The 19,384-nt window shown below is 46.6% G+C and overlaps 1 protein-coding gene across 1 annotated transcript; it reads left to right on the forward strand.

Annotated features, from left to right (window-relative positions):
- Positions 1–318: 318 nt before the first annotated feature.
- On the forward strand, positions 319–15,521 carry acin1a (apoptotic chromatin condensation inducer 1a; the record flags this gene model as incomplete). Its single annotated transcript, XM_079222266.1, has 18 exons — positions 319–456; positions 2,344–2,409; positions 2,574–2,685; positions 2,794–2,849; positions 3,056–5,899; positions 6,038–6,193; positions 6,396–6,481; positions 8,984–9,041; positions 11,039–11,078; positions 11,194–11,330; positions 11,449–11,631; positions 11,906–12,098; positions 12,209–12,354; positions 13,166–13,273; positions 13,383–13,490; positions 13,579–13,879; positions 14,017–14,117; positions 14,216–15,521. 18 exons carry the CDS (start codon positions 319–321, stop codon positions 14,519–14,521), a joined length of 5,139 nt encoding a protein of 1,712 aa, XP_079078392.1. The 3' UTR covers positions 14,522–15,521.
- Between the last annotated feature and the right edge of the window lie 3,863 nt (positions 15,522–19,384).

A 19,384-nucleotide genomic window follows, 5' to 3' on the forward strand; every position in this document is an offset into this window, starting at 1 on the left:
TGACAAATACATCCAGGAAGAGTGTGCGGGTAACTCATTAGCCGTGTCGTGGAGGAAGTCAAGCTTGCGCAGATTTTGCGCAGAGACGATCGTTGGTGAAATGCAAAGTACAAATAAAAGATTAAAACGGTAATCTGTGTGTACTATTTCCCAAACAGTAAATTGTACTGACAAAGAATGCTGCGTGTTCCTGGCTTTACGTTTTGAAAACCGTTACATGTATTTGATATATGATAAGAGGGAAGTCGTCGACGATGACGCTAGTGGAGGAAGGCGTTGCTCGTCGCTCTCGCTGGGAACTGACTAGAGGAACGGAAAATGGCGGACCTCGAAGACGTTACGCTGGACGGGAGACCGCTCCAGTCCCTCCGGGTGGCGGATTTAAAAGCTGCTCTTGAGGAGAGGGGGCTCTCAAAAAGCGGGCAGAAGAATGCTCTCGTCAAACGACTCAAGGGGGTGAGTTCCGCAGTGAAACACGGGGACCGAGGTCGCCTCGCGCAAACGTTAACGATGAGACGGGCTGGCGTCCTCTCGAGGGCCGACGGCTGAGTGTCGGTACTGCCGAGCAGCGTAGGAGAGTTGTCGAGGGTTAACGACCGTTAGTCGGCTGAGAGAAACGCGTCCATTCGCTCGACGTCGGGGTTGAGCGGTGTTTTCACCGTGCAAAATAAAACCCACCGTCGCACCAGCGGGAGTTCAATCAACTTGGAGGCTAATTTCAAAGTGTGTCGGGGGGGCGGGTGAGGGGGGTGATGTTGTCCTGTTAGCTCGTTAGCTCTCCTGGCTAACACTGTGCCTTGAGCGGTGGCCTGCTTCGCTGTTCCCCATGAAACCGTTCACGGGGTCGGTCCCGAGCGTGTCGGCCCGGGTTACGCGAATTTAGTCGGTAGGCTTTACGTCGCGCACGTTATTTAGTTACCAGATAACTATTATCCGATGAACTCCGGGTGTCTTATTTAACGCAAACACAATGCTATCGAATAAGGCGGATTTCTCCGTTTTCCGCCCAATTTAACTATAGTTCTGACCTACAGTGTACCATAGGCCCCCCTTTGAGTCGCACAGGTACTGTGGGTTTGTTTACATTGCGATAGGTATTCGGCCACATCTACCGCTCCGTGAAAGTTAGGACGTTCTTTTCGTGTTTTAAGCGGGCGATCTGGGTAATTACCATTTGTCCGCTGAATGTGTACCATGGGAGCTATGAGTGGTGTTTACATTGCCTTTTCCGTGTTGTGGCTGCGAGTGGCAGCAGCATAGCGGGACGGATGCTGTATGGCTCACCATTAGGACAGAGGTGGAAACGAAACCAACAAAGTGTTTTTATTAAAGATGCGTAAAAGTCCAAATAAGTCAGGTCCAGCTCCCCCCCTTTTTTTCTTCTTCTTCTTCTTCTTCTTCTTGCACCTCTGCCTGACCCACATCATTCTCAATCTGGTCTGCTCTCCACCACTGTCTGTGAGTTGCCTTGTCTAAATGACCCGTATGACCGCTTGACCAGTGGACTTTGTTGCTCCCCGTTTCCCCACCAGTTTCTCGTTGCTTTTCTATTGTATACTTTATCAAAGGCAACATTCTCCAAACCAGAAAGTATTACGAAAGGCGGTCAGGGATGCAGAATGACGTTTGTCCCATCTATGCTGCTGCCATTACTGAGGCGCACAGGGGTACCCTCATAAAAGTTTCTAAAGGATGCACATATTGGCAGCCATAATGATAAGGGTTACTGAATTCAGTTAACAGAAACTTAAGTTGTCATAAATTCAGCACCCACCCTTAAGAACTTCAAGAATACCTGAATCAGAACCGTTTATTGACAAGTATGTTTCACATCCAAGGAATTTGTCATGGCTGGTGGTGGATTACATTAGACAATAAACACGGTGCAAGAAATAGGAACATATTACATTTAGAATACGAAATTACAATAAAGTGCACAGAACGAATAACACACTTTAAACAAGTGTAATGTTAAAGTGACAAGCGTTTTAAATATAAAGTATGAATCGGTGTGCAGGGGAGTGGCCGGTAGGAACTTGTCCTGGGGATGACAGTCAGTCAGTCGGGGTCCCGAACTCTGTTAATGAGCCCGACTGCTGACGGAAAGAAGCTGTTTGTGTGGTGAGGTCTTGGCCCTGATGGACCGCAGCCTCCTGCCAGATGGAAGGGACTCTAACAGTTTAAGTCCAGGGTGAGAGGGGGCGGCTACAATCTTTCTTGCCCGCTTCAGGGTCCTTGAAGCGAACAAGTCCTGGAGGGGCGGCAGATTGTAGCCAATCACCCTCTTGGCAGAGCGAATGATGTGCTGACGTTGATTTGAAATGCGTCTTATTTCATTGACAGGCTCTCATGCTTGAGAATCTTCAGAGGACCTCAACCGCTCACATCGGACTGCAGCCAAACTCACAGGTGAGTGTGCCAGAGTTGCTTACATTTTTATATCAACAGCTGAAGCCTCTTCGCATTAAAAAACGAAACTTGAGTATAAATAACAAAATTTGCATTGGCACAATATTCGTAAATGTGTACGAGTGGCCTTGAAGGCACCTATATTTTTGATGGTCTTTGTTTAGATCGGTGAGGAAATGAGCCAGAACAGCTTCATCAAGCAGTATCTGGCTAAACAACAGGAGCTCCTGAGGCAGCGGCTGGAGAGAGAGGCCCGTGAAGCATATGACACAAATGGTAAGCGTCGATAGTCAACCGCTGTGTGTTTATTGTGTGTTTATTGTCTACATCTTGGGTCCTCATGCAAAACATTTTGGTGATTTCATGTTTGTCTTTTTCAAACAGAGCCAGAGGACCACACTGAAGTTAACAACAGTACATCATGCCCTCCTCAAGCCCAGGTCAGACATCACTTTCTTTTCTTATCTATTGCAATCGGTCACAGTCTCATCCTTATATCTCCAAATTCTCTGTGCTCCAAAAACATTTTTTGTTGCGCATTTGAAAAGAAGTTGCTAGTAAGAAATGTTCCAGATCCTTTACTTGAAAGAAAAAATATATATTGCAATGGCAAAATAAGCCTTGCCTCCCTTTCTGTTCTCATCAGGATGCCGCGCCAGCATTGGCTGAGCAGCAGAAGCCGCCCGGCCCCTCGGGTGTCGACGGATTGTTTGGTGATGTGAATGAGGGCGAGGGTAACAGGAACCAGGAGGCTGACCTGCCTGGTCCTCCTGCTTCTGGCTCCATGGCCATGCGCGTTCCTGGCGGTGAGCACCGGCCAGAGAAGGGGTCTGCCTCGAACGAAGCCGCTGCAGACAGTGACGACGACGACAGCGACGATGGAGAGGAGGATGGCGACGACGATGACTGGGAAAGCGGTGCTCGGAGGAGAGGCCACAGAGAGCCGGCCAGAGCGCCAACAAGCAGAGAGAGGTCTGGGGCATCCTGTCAACCCCCGCAGCAACACATGCCTTCCCTTTTGTCCCCTCAGCTCCGCCAGCCAACTCCTCCTCCCTCCCCACCTCCAGAGTTGTCATTCCCCCTGCCTGACACCCCGAAACAGAGCCCCCCTAGTCCAGATGTAGCCCCAGCTAGGCGCTCATCGAGTACCTCCAGCTCCGGGTCCTCCAGCAGCGGCAGCCGCAGTAGCAGCCCAGAGCCACAGAGGAGTGGCCATGCCGAGCGCAAGCCGGGCCCGCTGACACTTCTGGCACGTAAAATGGAGTCAGAAGGTGCTTTCTCTGGAGCTGGTTGGCACCGCGCCGGTGGGGAAGGTGAGAGGCAAGACGGCAGTTCTCTGGCTACATCATTTCCTGGCAGAGGGCCTTCAGAGGGTCTGGTATCAGCCATCACTCACACAGCCAATACTGCAGGTCATGTGTCATTTCCCACGATTCCAGGCATTAACCAGGGTTTCGCAGGAGCACATTCGTCCCATATTCAGCTACCCGTTAGTGTGCTCAAGGCCACTGCATCAGAAGAGAGGGACTCTGAGATGGAAAGAGAAAGGGCCCTCGAGCTGGAAAGGCAAGAGAAGCAGAGGAAACTTCAGCAAGAACGAGCGATGGAGGAAGAGCGAGAAAGAGCTCTTGCACGGGAGAGGGAGCAAAGAGAGAGAGCTCTGGAGAAAGAGAGAATTGAACGACAGCAGGCCATAGAAAGAGAAGAACAAGAAAAGGCTTTGCAGCGGGAGCGAGAACTTGCCCTTGAACAAGAGAGGCAGGAGAGGGAACAAGCTTTGGCTAAAGAGAGGGAGGAGCGGGCCTTGGCTCAAGAGAGGGCCCTGGAGATGGAGAGGCAGAAGGAACTCGAGAGACAGAGGGCCCTGGAGATGGAGATGGAGAGGGAGAAGGAGCTCGAGAGACAGAGGGCCCTGGAGCAAGAACGACTGGAAAGAGAGAGGCGAGAGAGAGAAGAAATGGAGAGGGCAAAGGAGCTTGAGAGAGCAAAGGCCTTGGAGCAGGAAAGGAAGGAGAGAGAAAGGGCTCTTGAGCAAGAGAGGCTTCAGAGAGAGAGAGCTATGGAGGCTGAGAGAAAGGAGAAGGAGAGGATCGAGAGAGAGAAGGCTCTGGAACAGGAACGGTTGGAAAGGGAAAGGTTAGAGAGACAGAGAGCCTTGGAGCAAGAGAGACTGGAGAGAGAGAGAGCATTTGAGCAACAGAGACTAGAAATGGAGAGAGTCCTGGAGCAAGAGCGCCTAGAGATAGAGCAAGCCTTGGAGCGAGAGCGCCTTGAGAGAGAGAGAGCCCTGGAGCAGGAGCGCTTGGAGAGGGAGAAAGCCCTGGCAAAAGAGCGACTAGAGCGAGAGAAAGCCTTGGAGCGAGAGAGAATAGACAGAGAAAGAGCTCTAGAGCAAGACAGGTTGAAGCAGGAGAGAGCCCAAGAACAGCAGAGGTTAGAGCTTGAGAGGAAAGAAAAAGAGAGAATTGAGAGAGCGAAAGCGTTGGAGCAAGAAAGGATCAAGCAGGAAAAGGCCTTGGAACGAGAACGGGAGGAAAAAGAGAGATTAAAGAGAGAGGCAGCCCTGGAAGAGGAGAGGAAGGAGAGGCTGGTGAGGGAGAGGGCTCTACAGCAAGAGAAACTTGAACGGGAGAGGGCCTTGGAGAGGAAGGAGAAAGAGAGGGCTCTGGAACACGAGAGGCTAGAGAAGGAGAAGGCCGTGCAGAAAGAAAAGGAGGAGCAGAAGAGGGCCTTGGAACAGGAGAAAGAGAGAGCGAGGATGGCTGAAAGGGAAAGTCACCTCCCTCCGTCCAAGCGCGGCCGTGAGATCGGTCTTGCCGCCGGACCGGGTAGAAGGTCATCAACAGAGGCAGGAGAGCAGGAAGAGGACCATGCTTCAAAGTCTCGGGGAGAAGCAGCAGAGTCCAGTGCACCCATGTCACCAACACCTCAATCCTCATTCAAGAAGTTCCGGTTCTTAAGGGACACCCCGATTCCGATCCAATCTGCCTCCCCTTCCATGGTCATCAAGCGACCTCGCAACTTCTCCGATACCCCCCAGCCTCGGGCCTCGCCTGCCTCCTCCATCACTGATGTCGGGGAACGCCGCGAGGAAGGACTCCAGTCTTCCACTGGACAGGAAGACCCACAGAAGGGGACAAAACAGGAGGTTGTTGCTGGGGCCGTGGGGGCCGCCGTGCCCGCGAAGGAGCCCACTGTTGGTACCACACTGGTCCCGAGTCCCAAAAAAGAAGGGGCAACAAGCTCTGTGTCTGAGGACAAAGAAAAGGAATCCACCAAAAAAGTAGAGGAAAGCAGTCCTGCAAACCAACTGGCTACTGCACAGCGTAGGGGAAGAGATGGAAAGAAGAAAGAGAAACACGCAAGACGAAGGTCATCATCTAATGACTCCTCTTCCTCGGAATCAGACTCTGAGTCCTCATCCTCTGGGTCGTCTAGCTCATCCTCATCCTCTCAAGAGAAAACCTGCTCCACTACAAGAGGTAGAAGGGTAAGTGAATCTAAAATGGTACCTCTCATCTTGGAACTTTTTTATTTTTCACTCGGATGGCATTATCTTCTATACATGTTGAGGATGCATTTATGTCGTTGGTGCATAACACGCTGCTCTGTTTGTCTCTCCTTTTAGGAAAAGAAACCCGACAGAAATACCCCAGCACAGCACAGGATGACACTAGAGGCAAAGGCTGCAGGCTTAAAGGAAACTCCAAAAGCCGCCCCTTCCAAGAGAGACATGTCTGTAGAGAAGAGTGACACGGCTGCTGATGGAGACACTCACACCAAGGTGAGTTTCTCATAAGTTTATACGCCACCAGACTTTTTGTTTTTTATTTGTTAGAACAAAGATTTATCTGAGATAAAGTAATGGTACAGACAAATCTCATGACTTTATTTCTGGTATTTATTTTTCCCTTCGATGGGGTTACCTGAACTCCTTAAACAATTTTGACATTATTTCACATTCCCTGCTCTTTTTAAATTCTCAGAAAACGTTCATGGAAGCACCGACCAGAGAGGAGTCACAAAAGAAGAGAAAGGACAACGAGGGAGAGGAGGAAACGGACAAAAAAAGGTCTGCTTTTAATGGGTCTTATGGAACTCATCCTATACTCATTGTGTATCAGACGTACACACACGGGTGAATTAATCTGTCCTGAATGGTCCATTGGACATTTACTATATAGTCAATTATCGTCAGTGCAATTCAATACTACAAAAGTTAAAAAGCCAATGGTGCATTTGAGATAAATTGCTCTAATGACCCTATGCTAAGTCCTGCCCGTCTTACGCAGACTGACCAACCATAGCAGGGTGAAAGGTCAATTTACATTTCCATATACAAACCTGGTTTTATCCCTTTTATGAGTTTGAGATTCCCAGTATGGTATCACAAGCAAATGCTGTTTTGATTGGGTTGTTTCGAGCTACGGGAACCATTATGTTCTGATGTGACTGTTAGTACAGCGCAAGTAAATATGTTTCAGTACAATCTCTTGTTTATAATTAGTGGCTTTTTCCACCAAACTCACAAGAGAAATGTCAAAATGTGCATTGGAAATGTCAACAAAAGGCAAGAAAACAAAACATAAAAAAGACTACTGAACAGAAATGTTGATGATAAACGATGACTTGGCGGACTTGCACTTTTCAAGATGCAGCACAAGTGCATCTGTGGCACTCACTGTTACACACTTCCACTCCACCAGAAAGGGCATACAATTACAAATAAAAAAATGCAGTGTGCACCGAGGAAATAAGTGGATTAAAATACATAATTAAGAGTAACATAAATGTGTATATGGTGGGAAGCCGCAATGAAATTCCTTGAGTTAAAAAGTAGTCATGGGTGCCCTGAATATGACGTTGCACTCATTGCAATGTTCTTATAGCACTACTTGATGGAAAACATAATCACATGTGTATGACTGGTTAAAACAGAGTTACATGCAGCTCACGGTACAAAAGTGGTGGGATATTTTGACATGCACTGAATCTCGTCAAAGAATCACTACTCTTTCCTGCCCACGTTATTGATGGTGAGGATTCAGTTTTACAACAGTAAAAATAAGTGAAAATACGTGAAATTATACAACAAAGCTGTGTCAGATTGACTCAATGGCATCCATTTTAATAGTCACCAGACCTCCTCTTCTGTGCATTTGGTAAACATTGGAATCAGTGCCAGACTTTTCTGAGCAAGTCTGTTCCTCAATGTTGTTTAAAAAAAAAAAAAAACTGACTGAAGACATGTTGGTAGATTGTTGCACAAATAATGACAATTATGCGGCCAATGTTTGTGTGTTGGCAAATGCAGCTTTGTGAACTCACTAAGTCAACGGGTCATACTTAATGCAACGCCATTAGGCCTTACCGCTGTATATTTATTAATACGTCACGGCCATGATAAAACGGTGTCCTAAGAGATGCCGGGTACTGACTTTCCCATCAGGCGAGTGATGAGACTGCCTTGAAGCCGGTGCGGCTGAGAAGATGCGGGTCCTTGTTTTTTTCTTTTTTTATATATATACGCGGTCCTTTTTTTTTTCTTTTTTTTTTTCTTCTCATTCGTTGCGACATGGCTCTTCTCCAACGGTGGTTTTAGCTGCTGCTGCCGGCCTGTTTTCCACCCAGCGGCTCGGATAAACCGCGGAGAGTGTTTGTCCGTCACAGGTTGTGGTTGCCAGGCGGACATAATGAATGCGTGCAGAGGAGAGTAGTCTCTGCCGAAGGGGAGGGAGCGAGGAGGCTAGTTGCGACGCAGCCGCTTTAGCAACAGTCGCAGCCAGTTTGCTGCGTTTTAACCGAGCCGTGTTCTCGCGGTGTAGTCGCCCCTCAAGTTAATTGGAGTATGAATGCGTGCACGTGTGCGCGCCTGAGGAGGCCATGAAAACCCGAGGCTCGCGCTCATTCAGGTATCGTGTGGCTGTCGTTGACTGCTCCGGTCGGACTGGACGTACTCGGCAGGTCTGAAGGAGGACTGCGGTAGCTCTTCATCCCCTCGACTAGTCTCCTCGGCTCAGTCCTCCGGCCCGCGTTGAGGAATTGGGAGCAACGTATTTGTGAAATGACAAAGTGACTCTGGTCAACAGTGTGAGATGCGCTGAAGGCGCCGTTATTTTAGCATCACCTGCTTTCTGTTTGAGTATCTCAGTGGAGTAGGTTCAACTGCTGAGATTAATGCTGCCTTGTTGTTAATTTCAAGGAAATGCGTATCTACTTAATATGTTGTTTTATGAGATTTAAAGAATAGTCATGCTTTTAAATGTTTAAAGATGATGTGTACGTCATGTAGAAGGCATTCTGTAATGATATTTGAGAGTTTGTGCATTGCTATTCTCACATTTCTTTATTATTATTATTTATAAATCTTACATAACCTGTATTGTAATATGTGGTATTGGCATATTTAATTCAGTTTAATTGCTCCTATTAAACTACTATTGTATTCAGTTTATTTTGTTTACCTGTGATTTTGTAAATGAATGCGCAAACAGATTTTTATTTTCTTCCATCCTACTGGTCTGCTCATCTGATCCCTCCTTTCCTGCTCATATGTATTTCTCACACTATATAGGCAGGTGAAGGAGACTGCCATGGCCGAGCCAGAGAAGCTTCCAGAGACCAGCGAGGAGGTAAGGCACCTGAAGAACCACGAATCATCTTGGTCCTCAAAGCTGTTGAAAGCCGAGGAGGACTTTAGGTGGACGGACCCATTTGATCTTTTAAAGTTGAATCTTTATAGTTGAGTTTTATTTACCTCGATATAGTACAATACATGTAGATATTTTTGTTCATATTGTTTATATATTATTATGGAAATATTTTCTCAACATTTACAATATGTTTCCACCAGATGAATTAATAAGCCCTTATGACAAATGGTAGATTGTGTATAGGAATATGGTTGTTTAGTAAAAACATTTGTTGGCACTGTCATAGGCAGGAACAGCAAGGTCGTTTTCTCACTGTGGCTGATGTTTAAACCCCAAATGATTGCTTTGTTATAAAGGTGCTCATGCCTGTTCCATTGCACCTATTGGTACCTGCATACCTCTGCCACTACTACTACTTCTACTTCTGCACATGTTCCACTGTCCCCAAGAATCCAGAGTTTGCCACAGATAAGCCCCCAAGGCTGCACTGCAGAGGGACACCCCTGGCAACAAAAGCTGCCTCATTTTCATGGATATGGCTGGCCAGAGCTATTGATTGGACCAGGAGATATAAAGAAGGGGTTGGCTAGTCAACGTGGGCCACCTCTTAGCCTTTTACCCACTAATCGGGCCTCGTGCCCTTAAAATCAACATGGAGACAAGACAAGCAAGGATGTGTGCTCGCGTCAAGGCTGCTGTGAAACTCTCAACCACTGAATAGTTTTCATATTATTTCACTTTGAGACATTTTTTTAACCCACTTGCAGAGAAATACAGGGCCTTGTCGACATGCCATTTAATATTTTTGGTGAACTGTAACATGCTTCACAAAGGACCTTTGGGAATTTGTTAATCTCTTGGAATGGGATTCTGAATTTTCCAGCAAAATACCCTTCTCGGATACGACTTGAGTTTTCAAAGAGGGCAAAACTTTTACCTGGACTCAATGGGCTTGACAGTTTGTAATTGACCTGAAGAAGGACTTCCTGTTTGAGCTCCTTTCTGCAACAGCCGTCTCTGGATTTTTGCTACTTTGTGACTCAATACAAACTTTCTGCGCCTCACACAACTAACATCCAAATTTGGCATTTGTGTGCACAGTGACTGTTGACTGCATTCAACACCTGGTCTCCAACAAATTGGACTCATCGTGTCCTACTGTCGTTAAGAGCCTGCTGTATTTTTTTGAAAAGGACTAATGGCAAAACACCTGAGGAAGATTGCTTTGGCCCAAAGCATTTCAAAGCCCTACCCCAATGAACTATTGATACCATCGTGCCAGCCAACACTCTTTCAGATTTCCATCCAAACATCTCAGCCACCTTTGATTGGACCCTTGTTGCCTAGATACAGTACATGCAGTCGTGATTGGGCCATATCCAAACCAGTAAGGATCAGGTGTCAGTGGTACCAGGGAATAAGTAGACGTTTACTCAATGTTATATTTCATAGCAGTTATTAAAATGCGTAGTTTACAATTATACCCTGTGTAGTCTTTGTTGGAAGAAGCAGCTTTAATAAAAAAAAAAATGTTTATTTTATTTGTGGCCACTGCAGTTTAATCCAAATGGCTCTATACTTCAAGTCGTCAAACATTTAATCTTAGTTGATTTTCACTTTTTGTATTGGAGTTAATGTGGCTTCTCAGAAACGGTTTTAAAATAACAAGAGTTTAAACTGCAGTATTTCCACCAGATCCTTGTTTGTATGATAGAGACTGCAACTACAGTTTACTATCGAGTAATTATGAATGGCATGTGCTTAACTACCAGTACAGTACAAAATAGCCTGCTGCCATTTAGTAGACTTTAATTTCAAAAATATTTTGCACGGCAGTTTCTATCATTCACTCTCAGCCCCTACTTGACCCCTTCCTGTTATTGTTCCACTTTTCCTCCAACCTGTCCCTGACCACTTGGTGTCCGCCTCTCACCTCTCCCTTGTGTTGGGTTGTGTTTTATCTTCTTGTGTTACAGACACCAAAGGCCTTCTCAGCTCGTAAGATCTCTATCAGCAGTAAGTCGCCCTCCAAACTCTCTCTTTACCAGCATTTGCATTATGATGCTTGCATTAATGACATTATTAGTCTTAACTTTGGGAACGTTAACGTTTTTTCCCCTTGTCTTACCAGGCAGTAAATCATCCCCTGGCAGTGCAGAGGCCGAGCAGGACTCCGGGACCGCAGCCGGTCGCAAGAGGAGGTGGGGCTCCAGCACAGCTGTAACTTCCAAGAAGCCTTCCATCAGCATTACCACCGATTCACTCAAGGTATTTGCAGCATAGTAAAACTGATATTGCATTGGGGTTGCTAGTATTGCTTGTGTGGCTGCACAGATGCACTGTGAGGCACTTGTATTGCCTCTGTCCTCTGTGTTGCACATTGCAGGCCCATACATCTCATGCATTATCGGTCCTTTGCCCTCAGTCTCTGATCCCAGACATTCGCCCATGTCTCGGGCCAGAGGCAGTAGTGGACCTGCACCCAGAGGAAGCTGTCCTTTCCGGGGCTGAGGATGAAGAGAGGGAGCGCTCCGACCAAGACCTTCAGATCCGACGCACTGTCACACAGGTTAGTCTCCAGCTCTTAACTGACTATTTTGGAGCGGTCTTTAGTGTCAAATATAAGGTGTTCCTTATGAAAGTCCAGTCTTCCTTTTAAGAATGACTTGATAACTAAGTGGAGTTGCTACTCAGGCACCAGGCTCAAAAACACAGATGCATTCTAGGTCAGGCTTTTCCGGCTTTTTTTAATTAATGGTGTCAGCAGTATCAGAGCAAAACAAGGGCAGGAAGGAGTGCGATATAATAAATACTCTGGTGTTGATCCCTTCCCTATTTTCCAGGTGGTGCACCTGGAGAGCCAGGAGAATGGACAGAAAGAGTCAAAGATGAGCAGACAAGACTCAGAGGAGGATGACCCGCAGAGAGACGGAGAGAGGACACATGCGCATGATGAGAAGATAGACACCCCATTTCCTGGAGCAATAGAAACCCAGTCTCCGTCACACACCAGCCATGATGTAGAAGTCAACACTGGTAATGGAATAGTTATTTATAATAAATAAACAAATCTATAGACTGTTAACACTATAGGTCAGTGTAGTATTTGAGATGCGATGTTGACTGTTCTTCATTCTTTATCCCAGTGACCCCCAGCGACACCCTCATTCGTCGCTCCATCAGCCAGCAGAAAACAGGTGTTTCCATCACAATCGATGACCCCGTTCGCACGGCCCGGCAGCCCTCACCACCTCGAGGCAAAGTCTCCAGCATTGTTCACATCAGCAACCTGGTGAGAAAAAGTTGTCCTCAATACAACTACAAGCTCTCCTTAAGTATTGACATGTATTGATGGCGGTGTTCACAGATGGAAAAGAGCAACCAAACAAGTGGTGTCACTGGTGGTATTGGAGCTGCTGCCAATATACTTGTTTTATCAAGTCCAAAATGTAACAGCCAGGCTCTCTATATTGAAGAAACTAATTGGCCTCCTTACAAAAACAAACAAGCATATTTTACCTGAAGGATTCGATTGTTGGTCAACTAATCCCATTGAAAGACCAAAATCAAAGTTTTTTTTCTTAGCCACAACCTAATGCATAAAAGAGCTATACAGGTTGCTTTGTTGGACATATCCCGTAATACTGATGAACATGAACAACGTATTCCTGACATCAGTAGAAACACACAATCACTTCCCTACGCATGCATATTGATGTCTGCCTTTTAATGACAGTGGCGTTCTGTGGCACACAAGCATATTTTTTGAGGGCATTTGTTGTTCATAACATTCTAAAATAATGCCAGGATTAATCTTGAAATGTGTTTCACTTCCAGTGGTCTGTTACATCACTACCTATTATAACCTCACTATCTTCCTCTACACACTTTTATGAACCCATATGTATCTTTCATAGGTCTAGCTCTGTCGCTTTCTTAAAAAGAAGTGTTTGTGGTTTTAAACTCAATGTGCAGTTTCTATTATTGTTCATCCTTATCCTATATACATGCAATATTTGAAAATGTATTGCGTGTATGTTTGCTCATACTATATTTAATTGTGGCACGTAATCACAATACTTCCTCTGTGATATATTTTCTAGGTGAGGCCGTTCACTCTGGGTCAGCTTAAGGAGCTGCTGAGCAGAACTGGCACCCTGGTGGAGGAGGGCTTCTGGATCGACAAAATCAAGTCTCACTGCTTCGTCACCGTGAGTTATTACAAGCGTGTACTTCCTCTGATAGATCTGAGCCAGCCTGCTTTTGGCCTGTGGACGGTTCTTCAGTTTCTAACGGCGCCACCTTCTTCTTTGTGTTTAGTACTGTAGCACTGAGGAGGCCGTCGCCACACGAGCATCTCTTCATGGAGTGAAATGGCCTCAGAGCAACCCAAAAGTCCTCAGTGTAGACTTCTGCCAGAAGGATGAGGTGAGACCTTTTTATTATCAGTCTGTTTCTCTCTCTTTCGCCCACAATGCTGAGCCATCTGTAGGCTGAGCATATCTCTGCTCTGTAGCTGGACTTCCACAAGGGCATGGCAGGCAGACCCGCAGCAGAGGAGCAGGGGCCTGGCGCCAACCGTGGCCGAACCGCGGGCTTGCCCTCTCTCCTCCCCGAGCGAGACCAGTGGGCCGAGCGCGAGCGTGAGATGGAGCGCCGGGAGAAGGCTCGAACAGAGCGGGAGTGGGATCGCGACAAGGTCAGAGAGTTTGGGAAACCGGGTGACGAGAAGGAGGGCGGTCCCCGGAGGTCACGCTCCAGAGAGAGACGCCGCAAGGAGAGTGGAAAGAGCAAGGAGAAGAAGACTGAGAAGAAAGGTAAGAGAAGCAGCCAAGAGTTGAGGTTGTTTTCACATCAGTGTGACAAGCCTTTTCGCCATTTTATGACGCGTTCATAACAAAACAATTCAATTGTAAGCCGTTGTTACAGCCCTAATATTGTGTGTTTCTGGCAGAGAAAGCGGCTGAGGATCCCCCTGCAAAGCTGCTTGATGATTTGTTCCGCAAAACTAAAGCGGCCCCTTGCATATACTGGCTTCCACTTACAGATGAACAGGTGAGACAGATTGCCCGTTTCCACTCTGCTCGCTGCTTTTATTGCGTGTATAACCATCTAATTAAAAAATATTGCTCTGTGCATTCTCTTCATTGTAGTTTGACCAACGGGAAACTGCCAGAGCAGAGCGGATGAAGGAGCGTGAGAAACGGAGGAAGGAGCAAGAGGAGGAGGAGGAAAAGAAAAGGGAAGAGGAGCGCAAGGAGAGGATGAAAGCTGGAGGTGTCCCAGCTGGAGAGCGCAGTGAGGGTGAGAAGGAAAAGGACAGGGAGAGGGAGAGAGACAGAGGGAGGGACAGGGAGAATGACAAACGCAGGGATGGCTACCGTAGACCAGAGGGCCGCGGGGCAGGCGGGGGCCGACGCTCACGCAGCCGCAGTGACCCACGAGAAAGGCGACGTTAATGGCCAACCAACTGATGGAACTGTCCTCAAGACCACCCTCTTCCATTTGCCTTTCACTACATGTACTTTGTTACAACTAAGACCCAACAGAGGACCAACTGATGTCGTCACCATCTCGCAAATTGTCACCTTTTTTAAAGCACATCGACACCTACACAGTTATGCTTAAAGGGGTCCATGGTTTATTTTGCAGTGTTGATTCCCAGGGTGCTGTACGACGCGCGTCTGTCGAGGTCTGATATATTTTCTTCATACATTTGACTCTTTTCCCTTTTTTTTGTCATAACGATTTTTGCGGTATGGCACGCTGGGTAATTTTTATAATTTCCCTCAATGTTCCCCCTTTACCCCAAAGTGTAGGTGCCAATTATGATTTGCTATGATCAGTCGTCGTCGCCTCGGTGTTTTAACAGCTCTGGAATCAGGATGAGGAATCCTTTTGTTGCTGCATGTAGTCAAAGGCTCTCATTGCCAGTCCTGCCTAAAGAGAAAACTCTGACCTCTGTGCAGAGGCTTGCATAAATCAGAAAATATTGGAATAGGTGTGTTTGGCATTTTGTACAGACATATAAGATAACTCAAAATCAAGTCTTTAAATGAGGCAGCTCTGGGGTATTTTTGGATAGGTGTGGAATAACAGCTAACACAATGAAGTGTTCCTCTCTCCCTATGTTTAGTTAAGAGATAAGACGATTCTCTGTGTGTGTGGGGGCGGGGGGATCGATGTCAGTCACACCTGACGCAAGTTATTATCAAGTCCTTATCATTGAGTCTCTTCTTCCTCCTTTCGCTCCTCTTCGTCCTCCACTTCTCTTACCCTGTAGTGTCAATACAGGCCCAAGAGGGGAGGTTGCATTATGAGTTTCCTCACCAATGGTTTTAATATTGTTTTTTAATCTTTATTGTATCATTTTAGTACAAAGGTATGTTTTTGTTTTTTAAATTTCTTCTTTTGAGTACGCCTATCAGTGGTGAATGTACAAATAATAAAAATTGAAATTTGAAATTAGTCATGTTTTTTTTTCTTCCCATTCTCCCTGCTGACTGAATGCATTTTAGTTTCTAAAGAGGTTCTGGGTTTGCAAAAAATGTCCCAATGTCCTGGGAATAGTTCAGATCAAGCACAAAGCGCACATTTTAATCTGTGGTATACACTTAGATTCCACAAGGTGTCAGTCACACCATATTGTGGACCAGGTCAGTCAGGGCATTTGACACAAGGGGAATGACTTCATGCAGAAAAGCTAAGCTCAGAAGGGACGACAGCGCTTTAGTAAGGATACACCAATCTACCAGCGACTTATACTGTCTCTGTATGGCAAAGGGTCTCCTTCTCATCAATGCTGGACCCAAGGCCTTTTCATTCATTCAACGTTCATCCCAATCACGGGGGTGTGGACACTTCTGAACTATCTATCTATCCCTACGTTGCCCACCCGTCGCTTCTCACAGTCTGCACTAAATCCTGCGTCTGCCCTCTCCTGTTCCGTCTCTCCGGTCTTGACGTTCATCCTGCAGAGCTCAGCAGTGCTCCTATGTAATTACAGCCCCATGGTCGCTGAGCAGACCATTTTTCTGCCCTGATGCAAGACAGTGTGTCTGGACTCTGTGAGGACCAGCGAATCCCTCGACCTGGCATCCTTATAGGCGACCCAGGAACATGTCGAACTGAGGCCGCCTGCTTTGAATGAGAGCGCTGCAGAAAGATTTAGTCTTTCATCTCTAATAACTTTCGTCCAGCAAGCAGGCGGGGTGATGGATGTGTTGGCCAAATGGGAAACTCGAAGAGATGGTTTCTGTTAAGAGTCCGAGGACAGAGTGTGTTAAAATAAGAAGCAGGGCTGCGGTTTCTGAGGGGAGGCCAGTTAATGGCATTGTCAATAAGCCTACAATATTAAAGCAAGGTTGCCTCAAAGAAAATGTCATTCCAGCCTAGAGATAGTTCATTACACCCAACCACACCTTAAGTGTTGGTAAGTTGGGTTTTTCCCCCAGTGAAACAAGATAAAAAAACATTTTGATACAAAGTTGTTATGGCAAACATATTCGCAAACAGACAGAGCAATGGCAATTTTAGATTCATGTTGCTCCAACAACAATAACCAGACCAATTCCAGTCCGATATGCCCTCTCCTTTTAGTTCTGGGCTGGCCTACACAGACTCTGACTCTTCGCTGCTTATTGTTCCAGTTTCTTTCTAACTTTGCTCGTCTGCTGGGCAGGTATCGCACAGTGTTTTTTTTCCGCCAAAAAACATCTGCTTGCTGCAACTGGCAAACCGGACAAACCACACAACAGTTGTTTACCCCAACTTGCACGGCTTGTTTTCATCTCTGACAGTCGAGAAGGGCTCAACAACAAGCGGGGTTCCGGTGGTAGACGACTCCTCCCCCACTCGAAATAATGATTTGAATATTTAAATATCTGAAGACTTAAGATGAGTCTTTGTTTATCATGCCCAATAGTCAGCGGTCACCAGTCGTAATGTGCGTCAGGACTAGACCACATCTAATGGGGCCGTGTCGGGTTAGCAAACCTAGATTTGTGAGAACTCGCTGTCCGTCGACCAATCTTCACCGTAACCACTCAAGGTCAATGCCTCACCTCAACCGCCTCACGGGAGTTTCACTACCATCTAATGCAGCCTCACCTGAAGTCTATCCATTGAAACCACAACTGAGAAGATTTTAGTTTGCTACTTCCACTTTTTCAAATGCACAAATTCAACAGGCGAAGCTGCCCACTGCGGCTCTGACCAGGAAGGAACCAGCTCTGTGGAATGCCACATTTGGCAGCGATCCTTCCTGTAAATCTAAAGTGGAACGGCTGGACAGTCCCGGGACCAGAGGTGAAGAGAAAAGATGACTCAAGATCATGTTGTTCTCCTTTTGTTTATTTGACAGAACTGCTGGTGATAGCGCAGCAGACCACCTGTGTCTCAACGCTGAAGGCCCAGCACAGCCAGTCAGCTGTGCTGGGCCGCTCTCATGCTGACGACTGGTGCAGTAAAAACAATATGTTTTCGCTCCGTAAGCAATCCTCCCCCTCAGTGTAACCACATGGGCCTTTGTGTCCAGCCCTGTTAGAACCTCGGCCTAGAGGCCCACGAGCTCTGCTTTCAAAGGCAACGTCTGATGTGGCCTTTCTGATCTCTGCATGTCTCACTGACTCTCCACTGACTTGGAGATTTTCTTTCTCTGACTGAATATCCTATTAACCCATGCCTCTCCTTCCCCCCCACCCACACGCACACACACGCACACGCACGCATGCGTGTGAGTTCCTTGTGTTCTTTGACTGAAGCTGGTCTAAGTCTGGAAGAATCACACAAGGAGAGTTTGGAGAGATGATGACAGACAGCGATATCTGGATTGTCGGCCTTACCACTCCTTGAAGTTCCAAACTTCCCTTGATGCATACACACCCTTCCCCCTCCTCGTTCAGTCATCCCTTCTTCCCCGTCTTTATGATGACATGTATGTGCTTATGGAAACCAGATGGGACTTGTTGCGCTGGAAGAGGGGAGAGAGAGAAAGGGAAAAACATGCATGAGGTTGTATGCGACTTCATTAGCTGACTACAGGAGATCTGTGGCGGGGGGGGCTAAGGGTCTTGCTGCTTCTCTCTTGTGGTCTTCAGAGTTCAGACAGTGACTGCGTATATATTTAGTTGCCAGATGAAATGGGCCCACAATCCTGACCAGGGCCCTGAGCGATGCAGGGGGAGCGGGGAGGGGGGTTTCCTCGTGGATATGGCTGCTGGGTCAGGTTGAGGGTAGTCTGAATCAGCATCTCTTATGATGGAGTTGTTTTTCTGCAGGGCTCGGGGAAACCACGCCATACTATGAAGAAAAAAAATGCAACCTAAAGAAGTTGAAATGTTGATTGTTCAACTTCCTTGCACCTGTATTTTTTTGTCGCCCACACAACACCTCCCTCCGACATTTTAAAGAGGCCGCTCCCACGGCACCGCGCCCGATTCTGAGTGCAGACATTGTGCTCAGTGGAACAAAGGCAGGCATGTAGCTTTACACTAATAGCTTTTGAAGCAGATTCCGGTCATCAACCCCAAACGGTTAATATATCGGATGAAAAAGAAAAACTGAGATTGGGACCTCTGGAGCACACACACAAAAAAAGTTGAATTATTGGGGAAAGTTATTTTCCATGCACAGCCCCGCGTGTAGCTAAATGGAATAATAAGATTCAGACACAACGGAAAAAGTATTAGGTATTGATCCTGCTCTTTCACTCTTTCTTTGTACACCACTAATACACTGTGTGTGTGTTAGTGTGTGTGTGTGTGTGTGTGTGTGTGTGTGTGTGTGTGCGTGTGTGTGCGTGTGCGTGCGTGTGCGTGCGCGCACACAATACTAAATGTGAACTTTTTGTTTCTATCTAGTAAAACAGTGAGTGCACTCGAATAGAGGGACAAACTTCCACCAAGACGCGGTCTTTTCACGGCGCTCTGACATGGTGTGATGATTAACTTTAAAGATGGCCGTTCACGCCCCTGGCGTTGTGCTTGCTGGCTTACTTGGGCTGTTGAATGGAAACGGAAATTGTGCATATCTCAGCGGTGCATGATGTCCTGTGAAGACCACTCATTTTCAGATCAAATCAGCTTTTCAGAGTATTACTAAAAAGAAAATGGGTATGTAAAAGGCTGACATCTCTTTGGTGATGTTTTTTAAGTTTGCCATTTGTTCGAACTAAGCAGTGACTCAAATTGCATTATGGGAACACAAACATGCAAAGCCCAATTTTCGTGTGTGTGTGAGACAGAGAGTAACCCCCTGTTCTGGTTTGTTGTGTTAGTGTGCGGTGCAGGATGTGGCGGAGCTTTAACTGATGCAAATGAAAA

Source organism: Taurulus bubalis, assembly GCF_910589615.1.
Source record: "Taurulus bubalis genome assembly, chromosome: 1".
NCBI lineage: Eukaryota > Metazoa > Chordata > Actinopteri > Perciformes > Cottidae > Taurulus > Taurulus bubalis.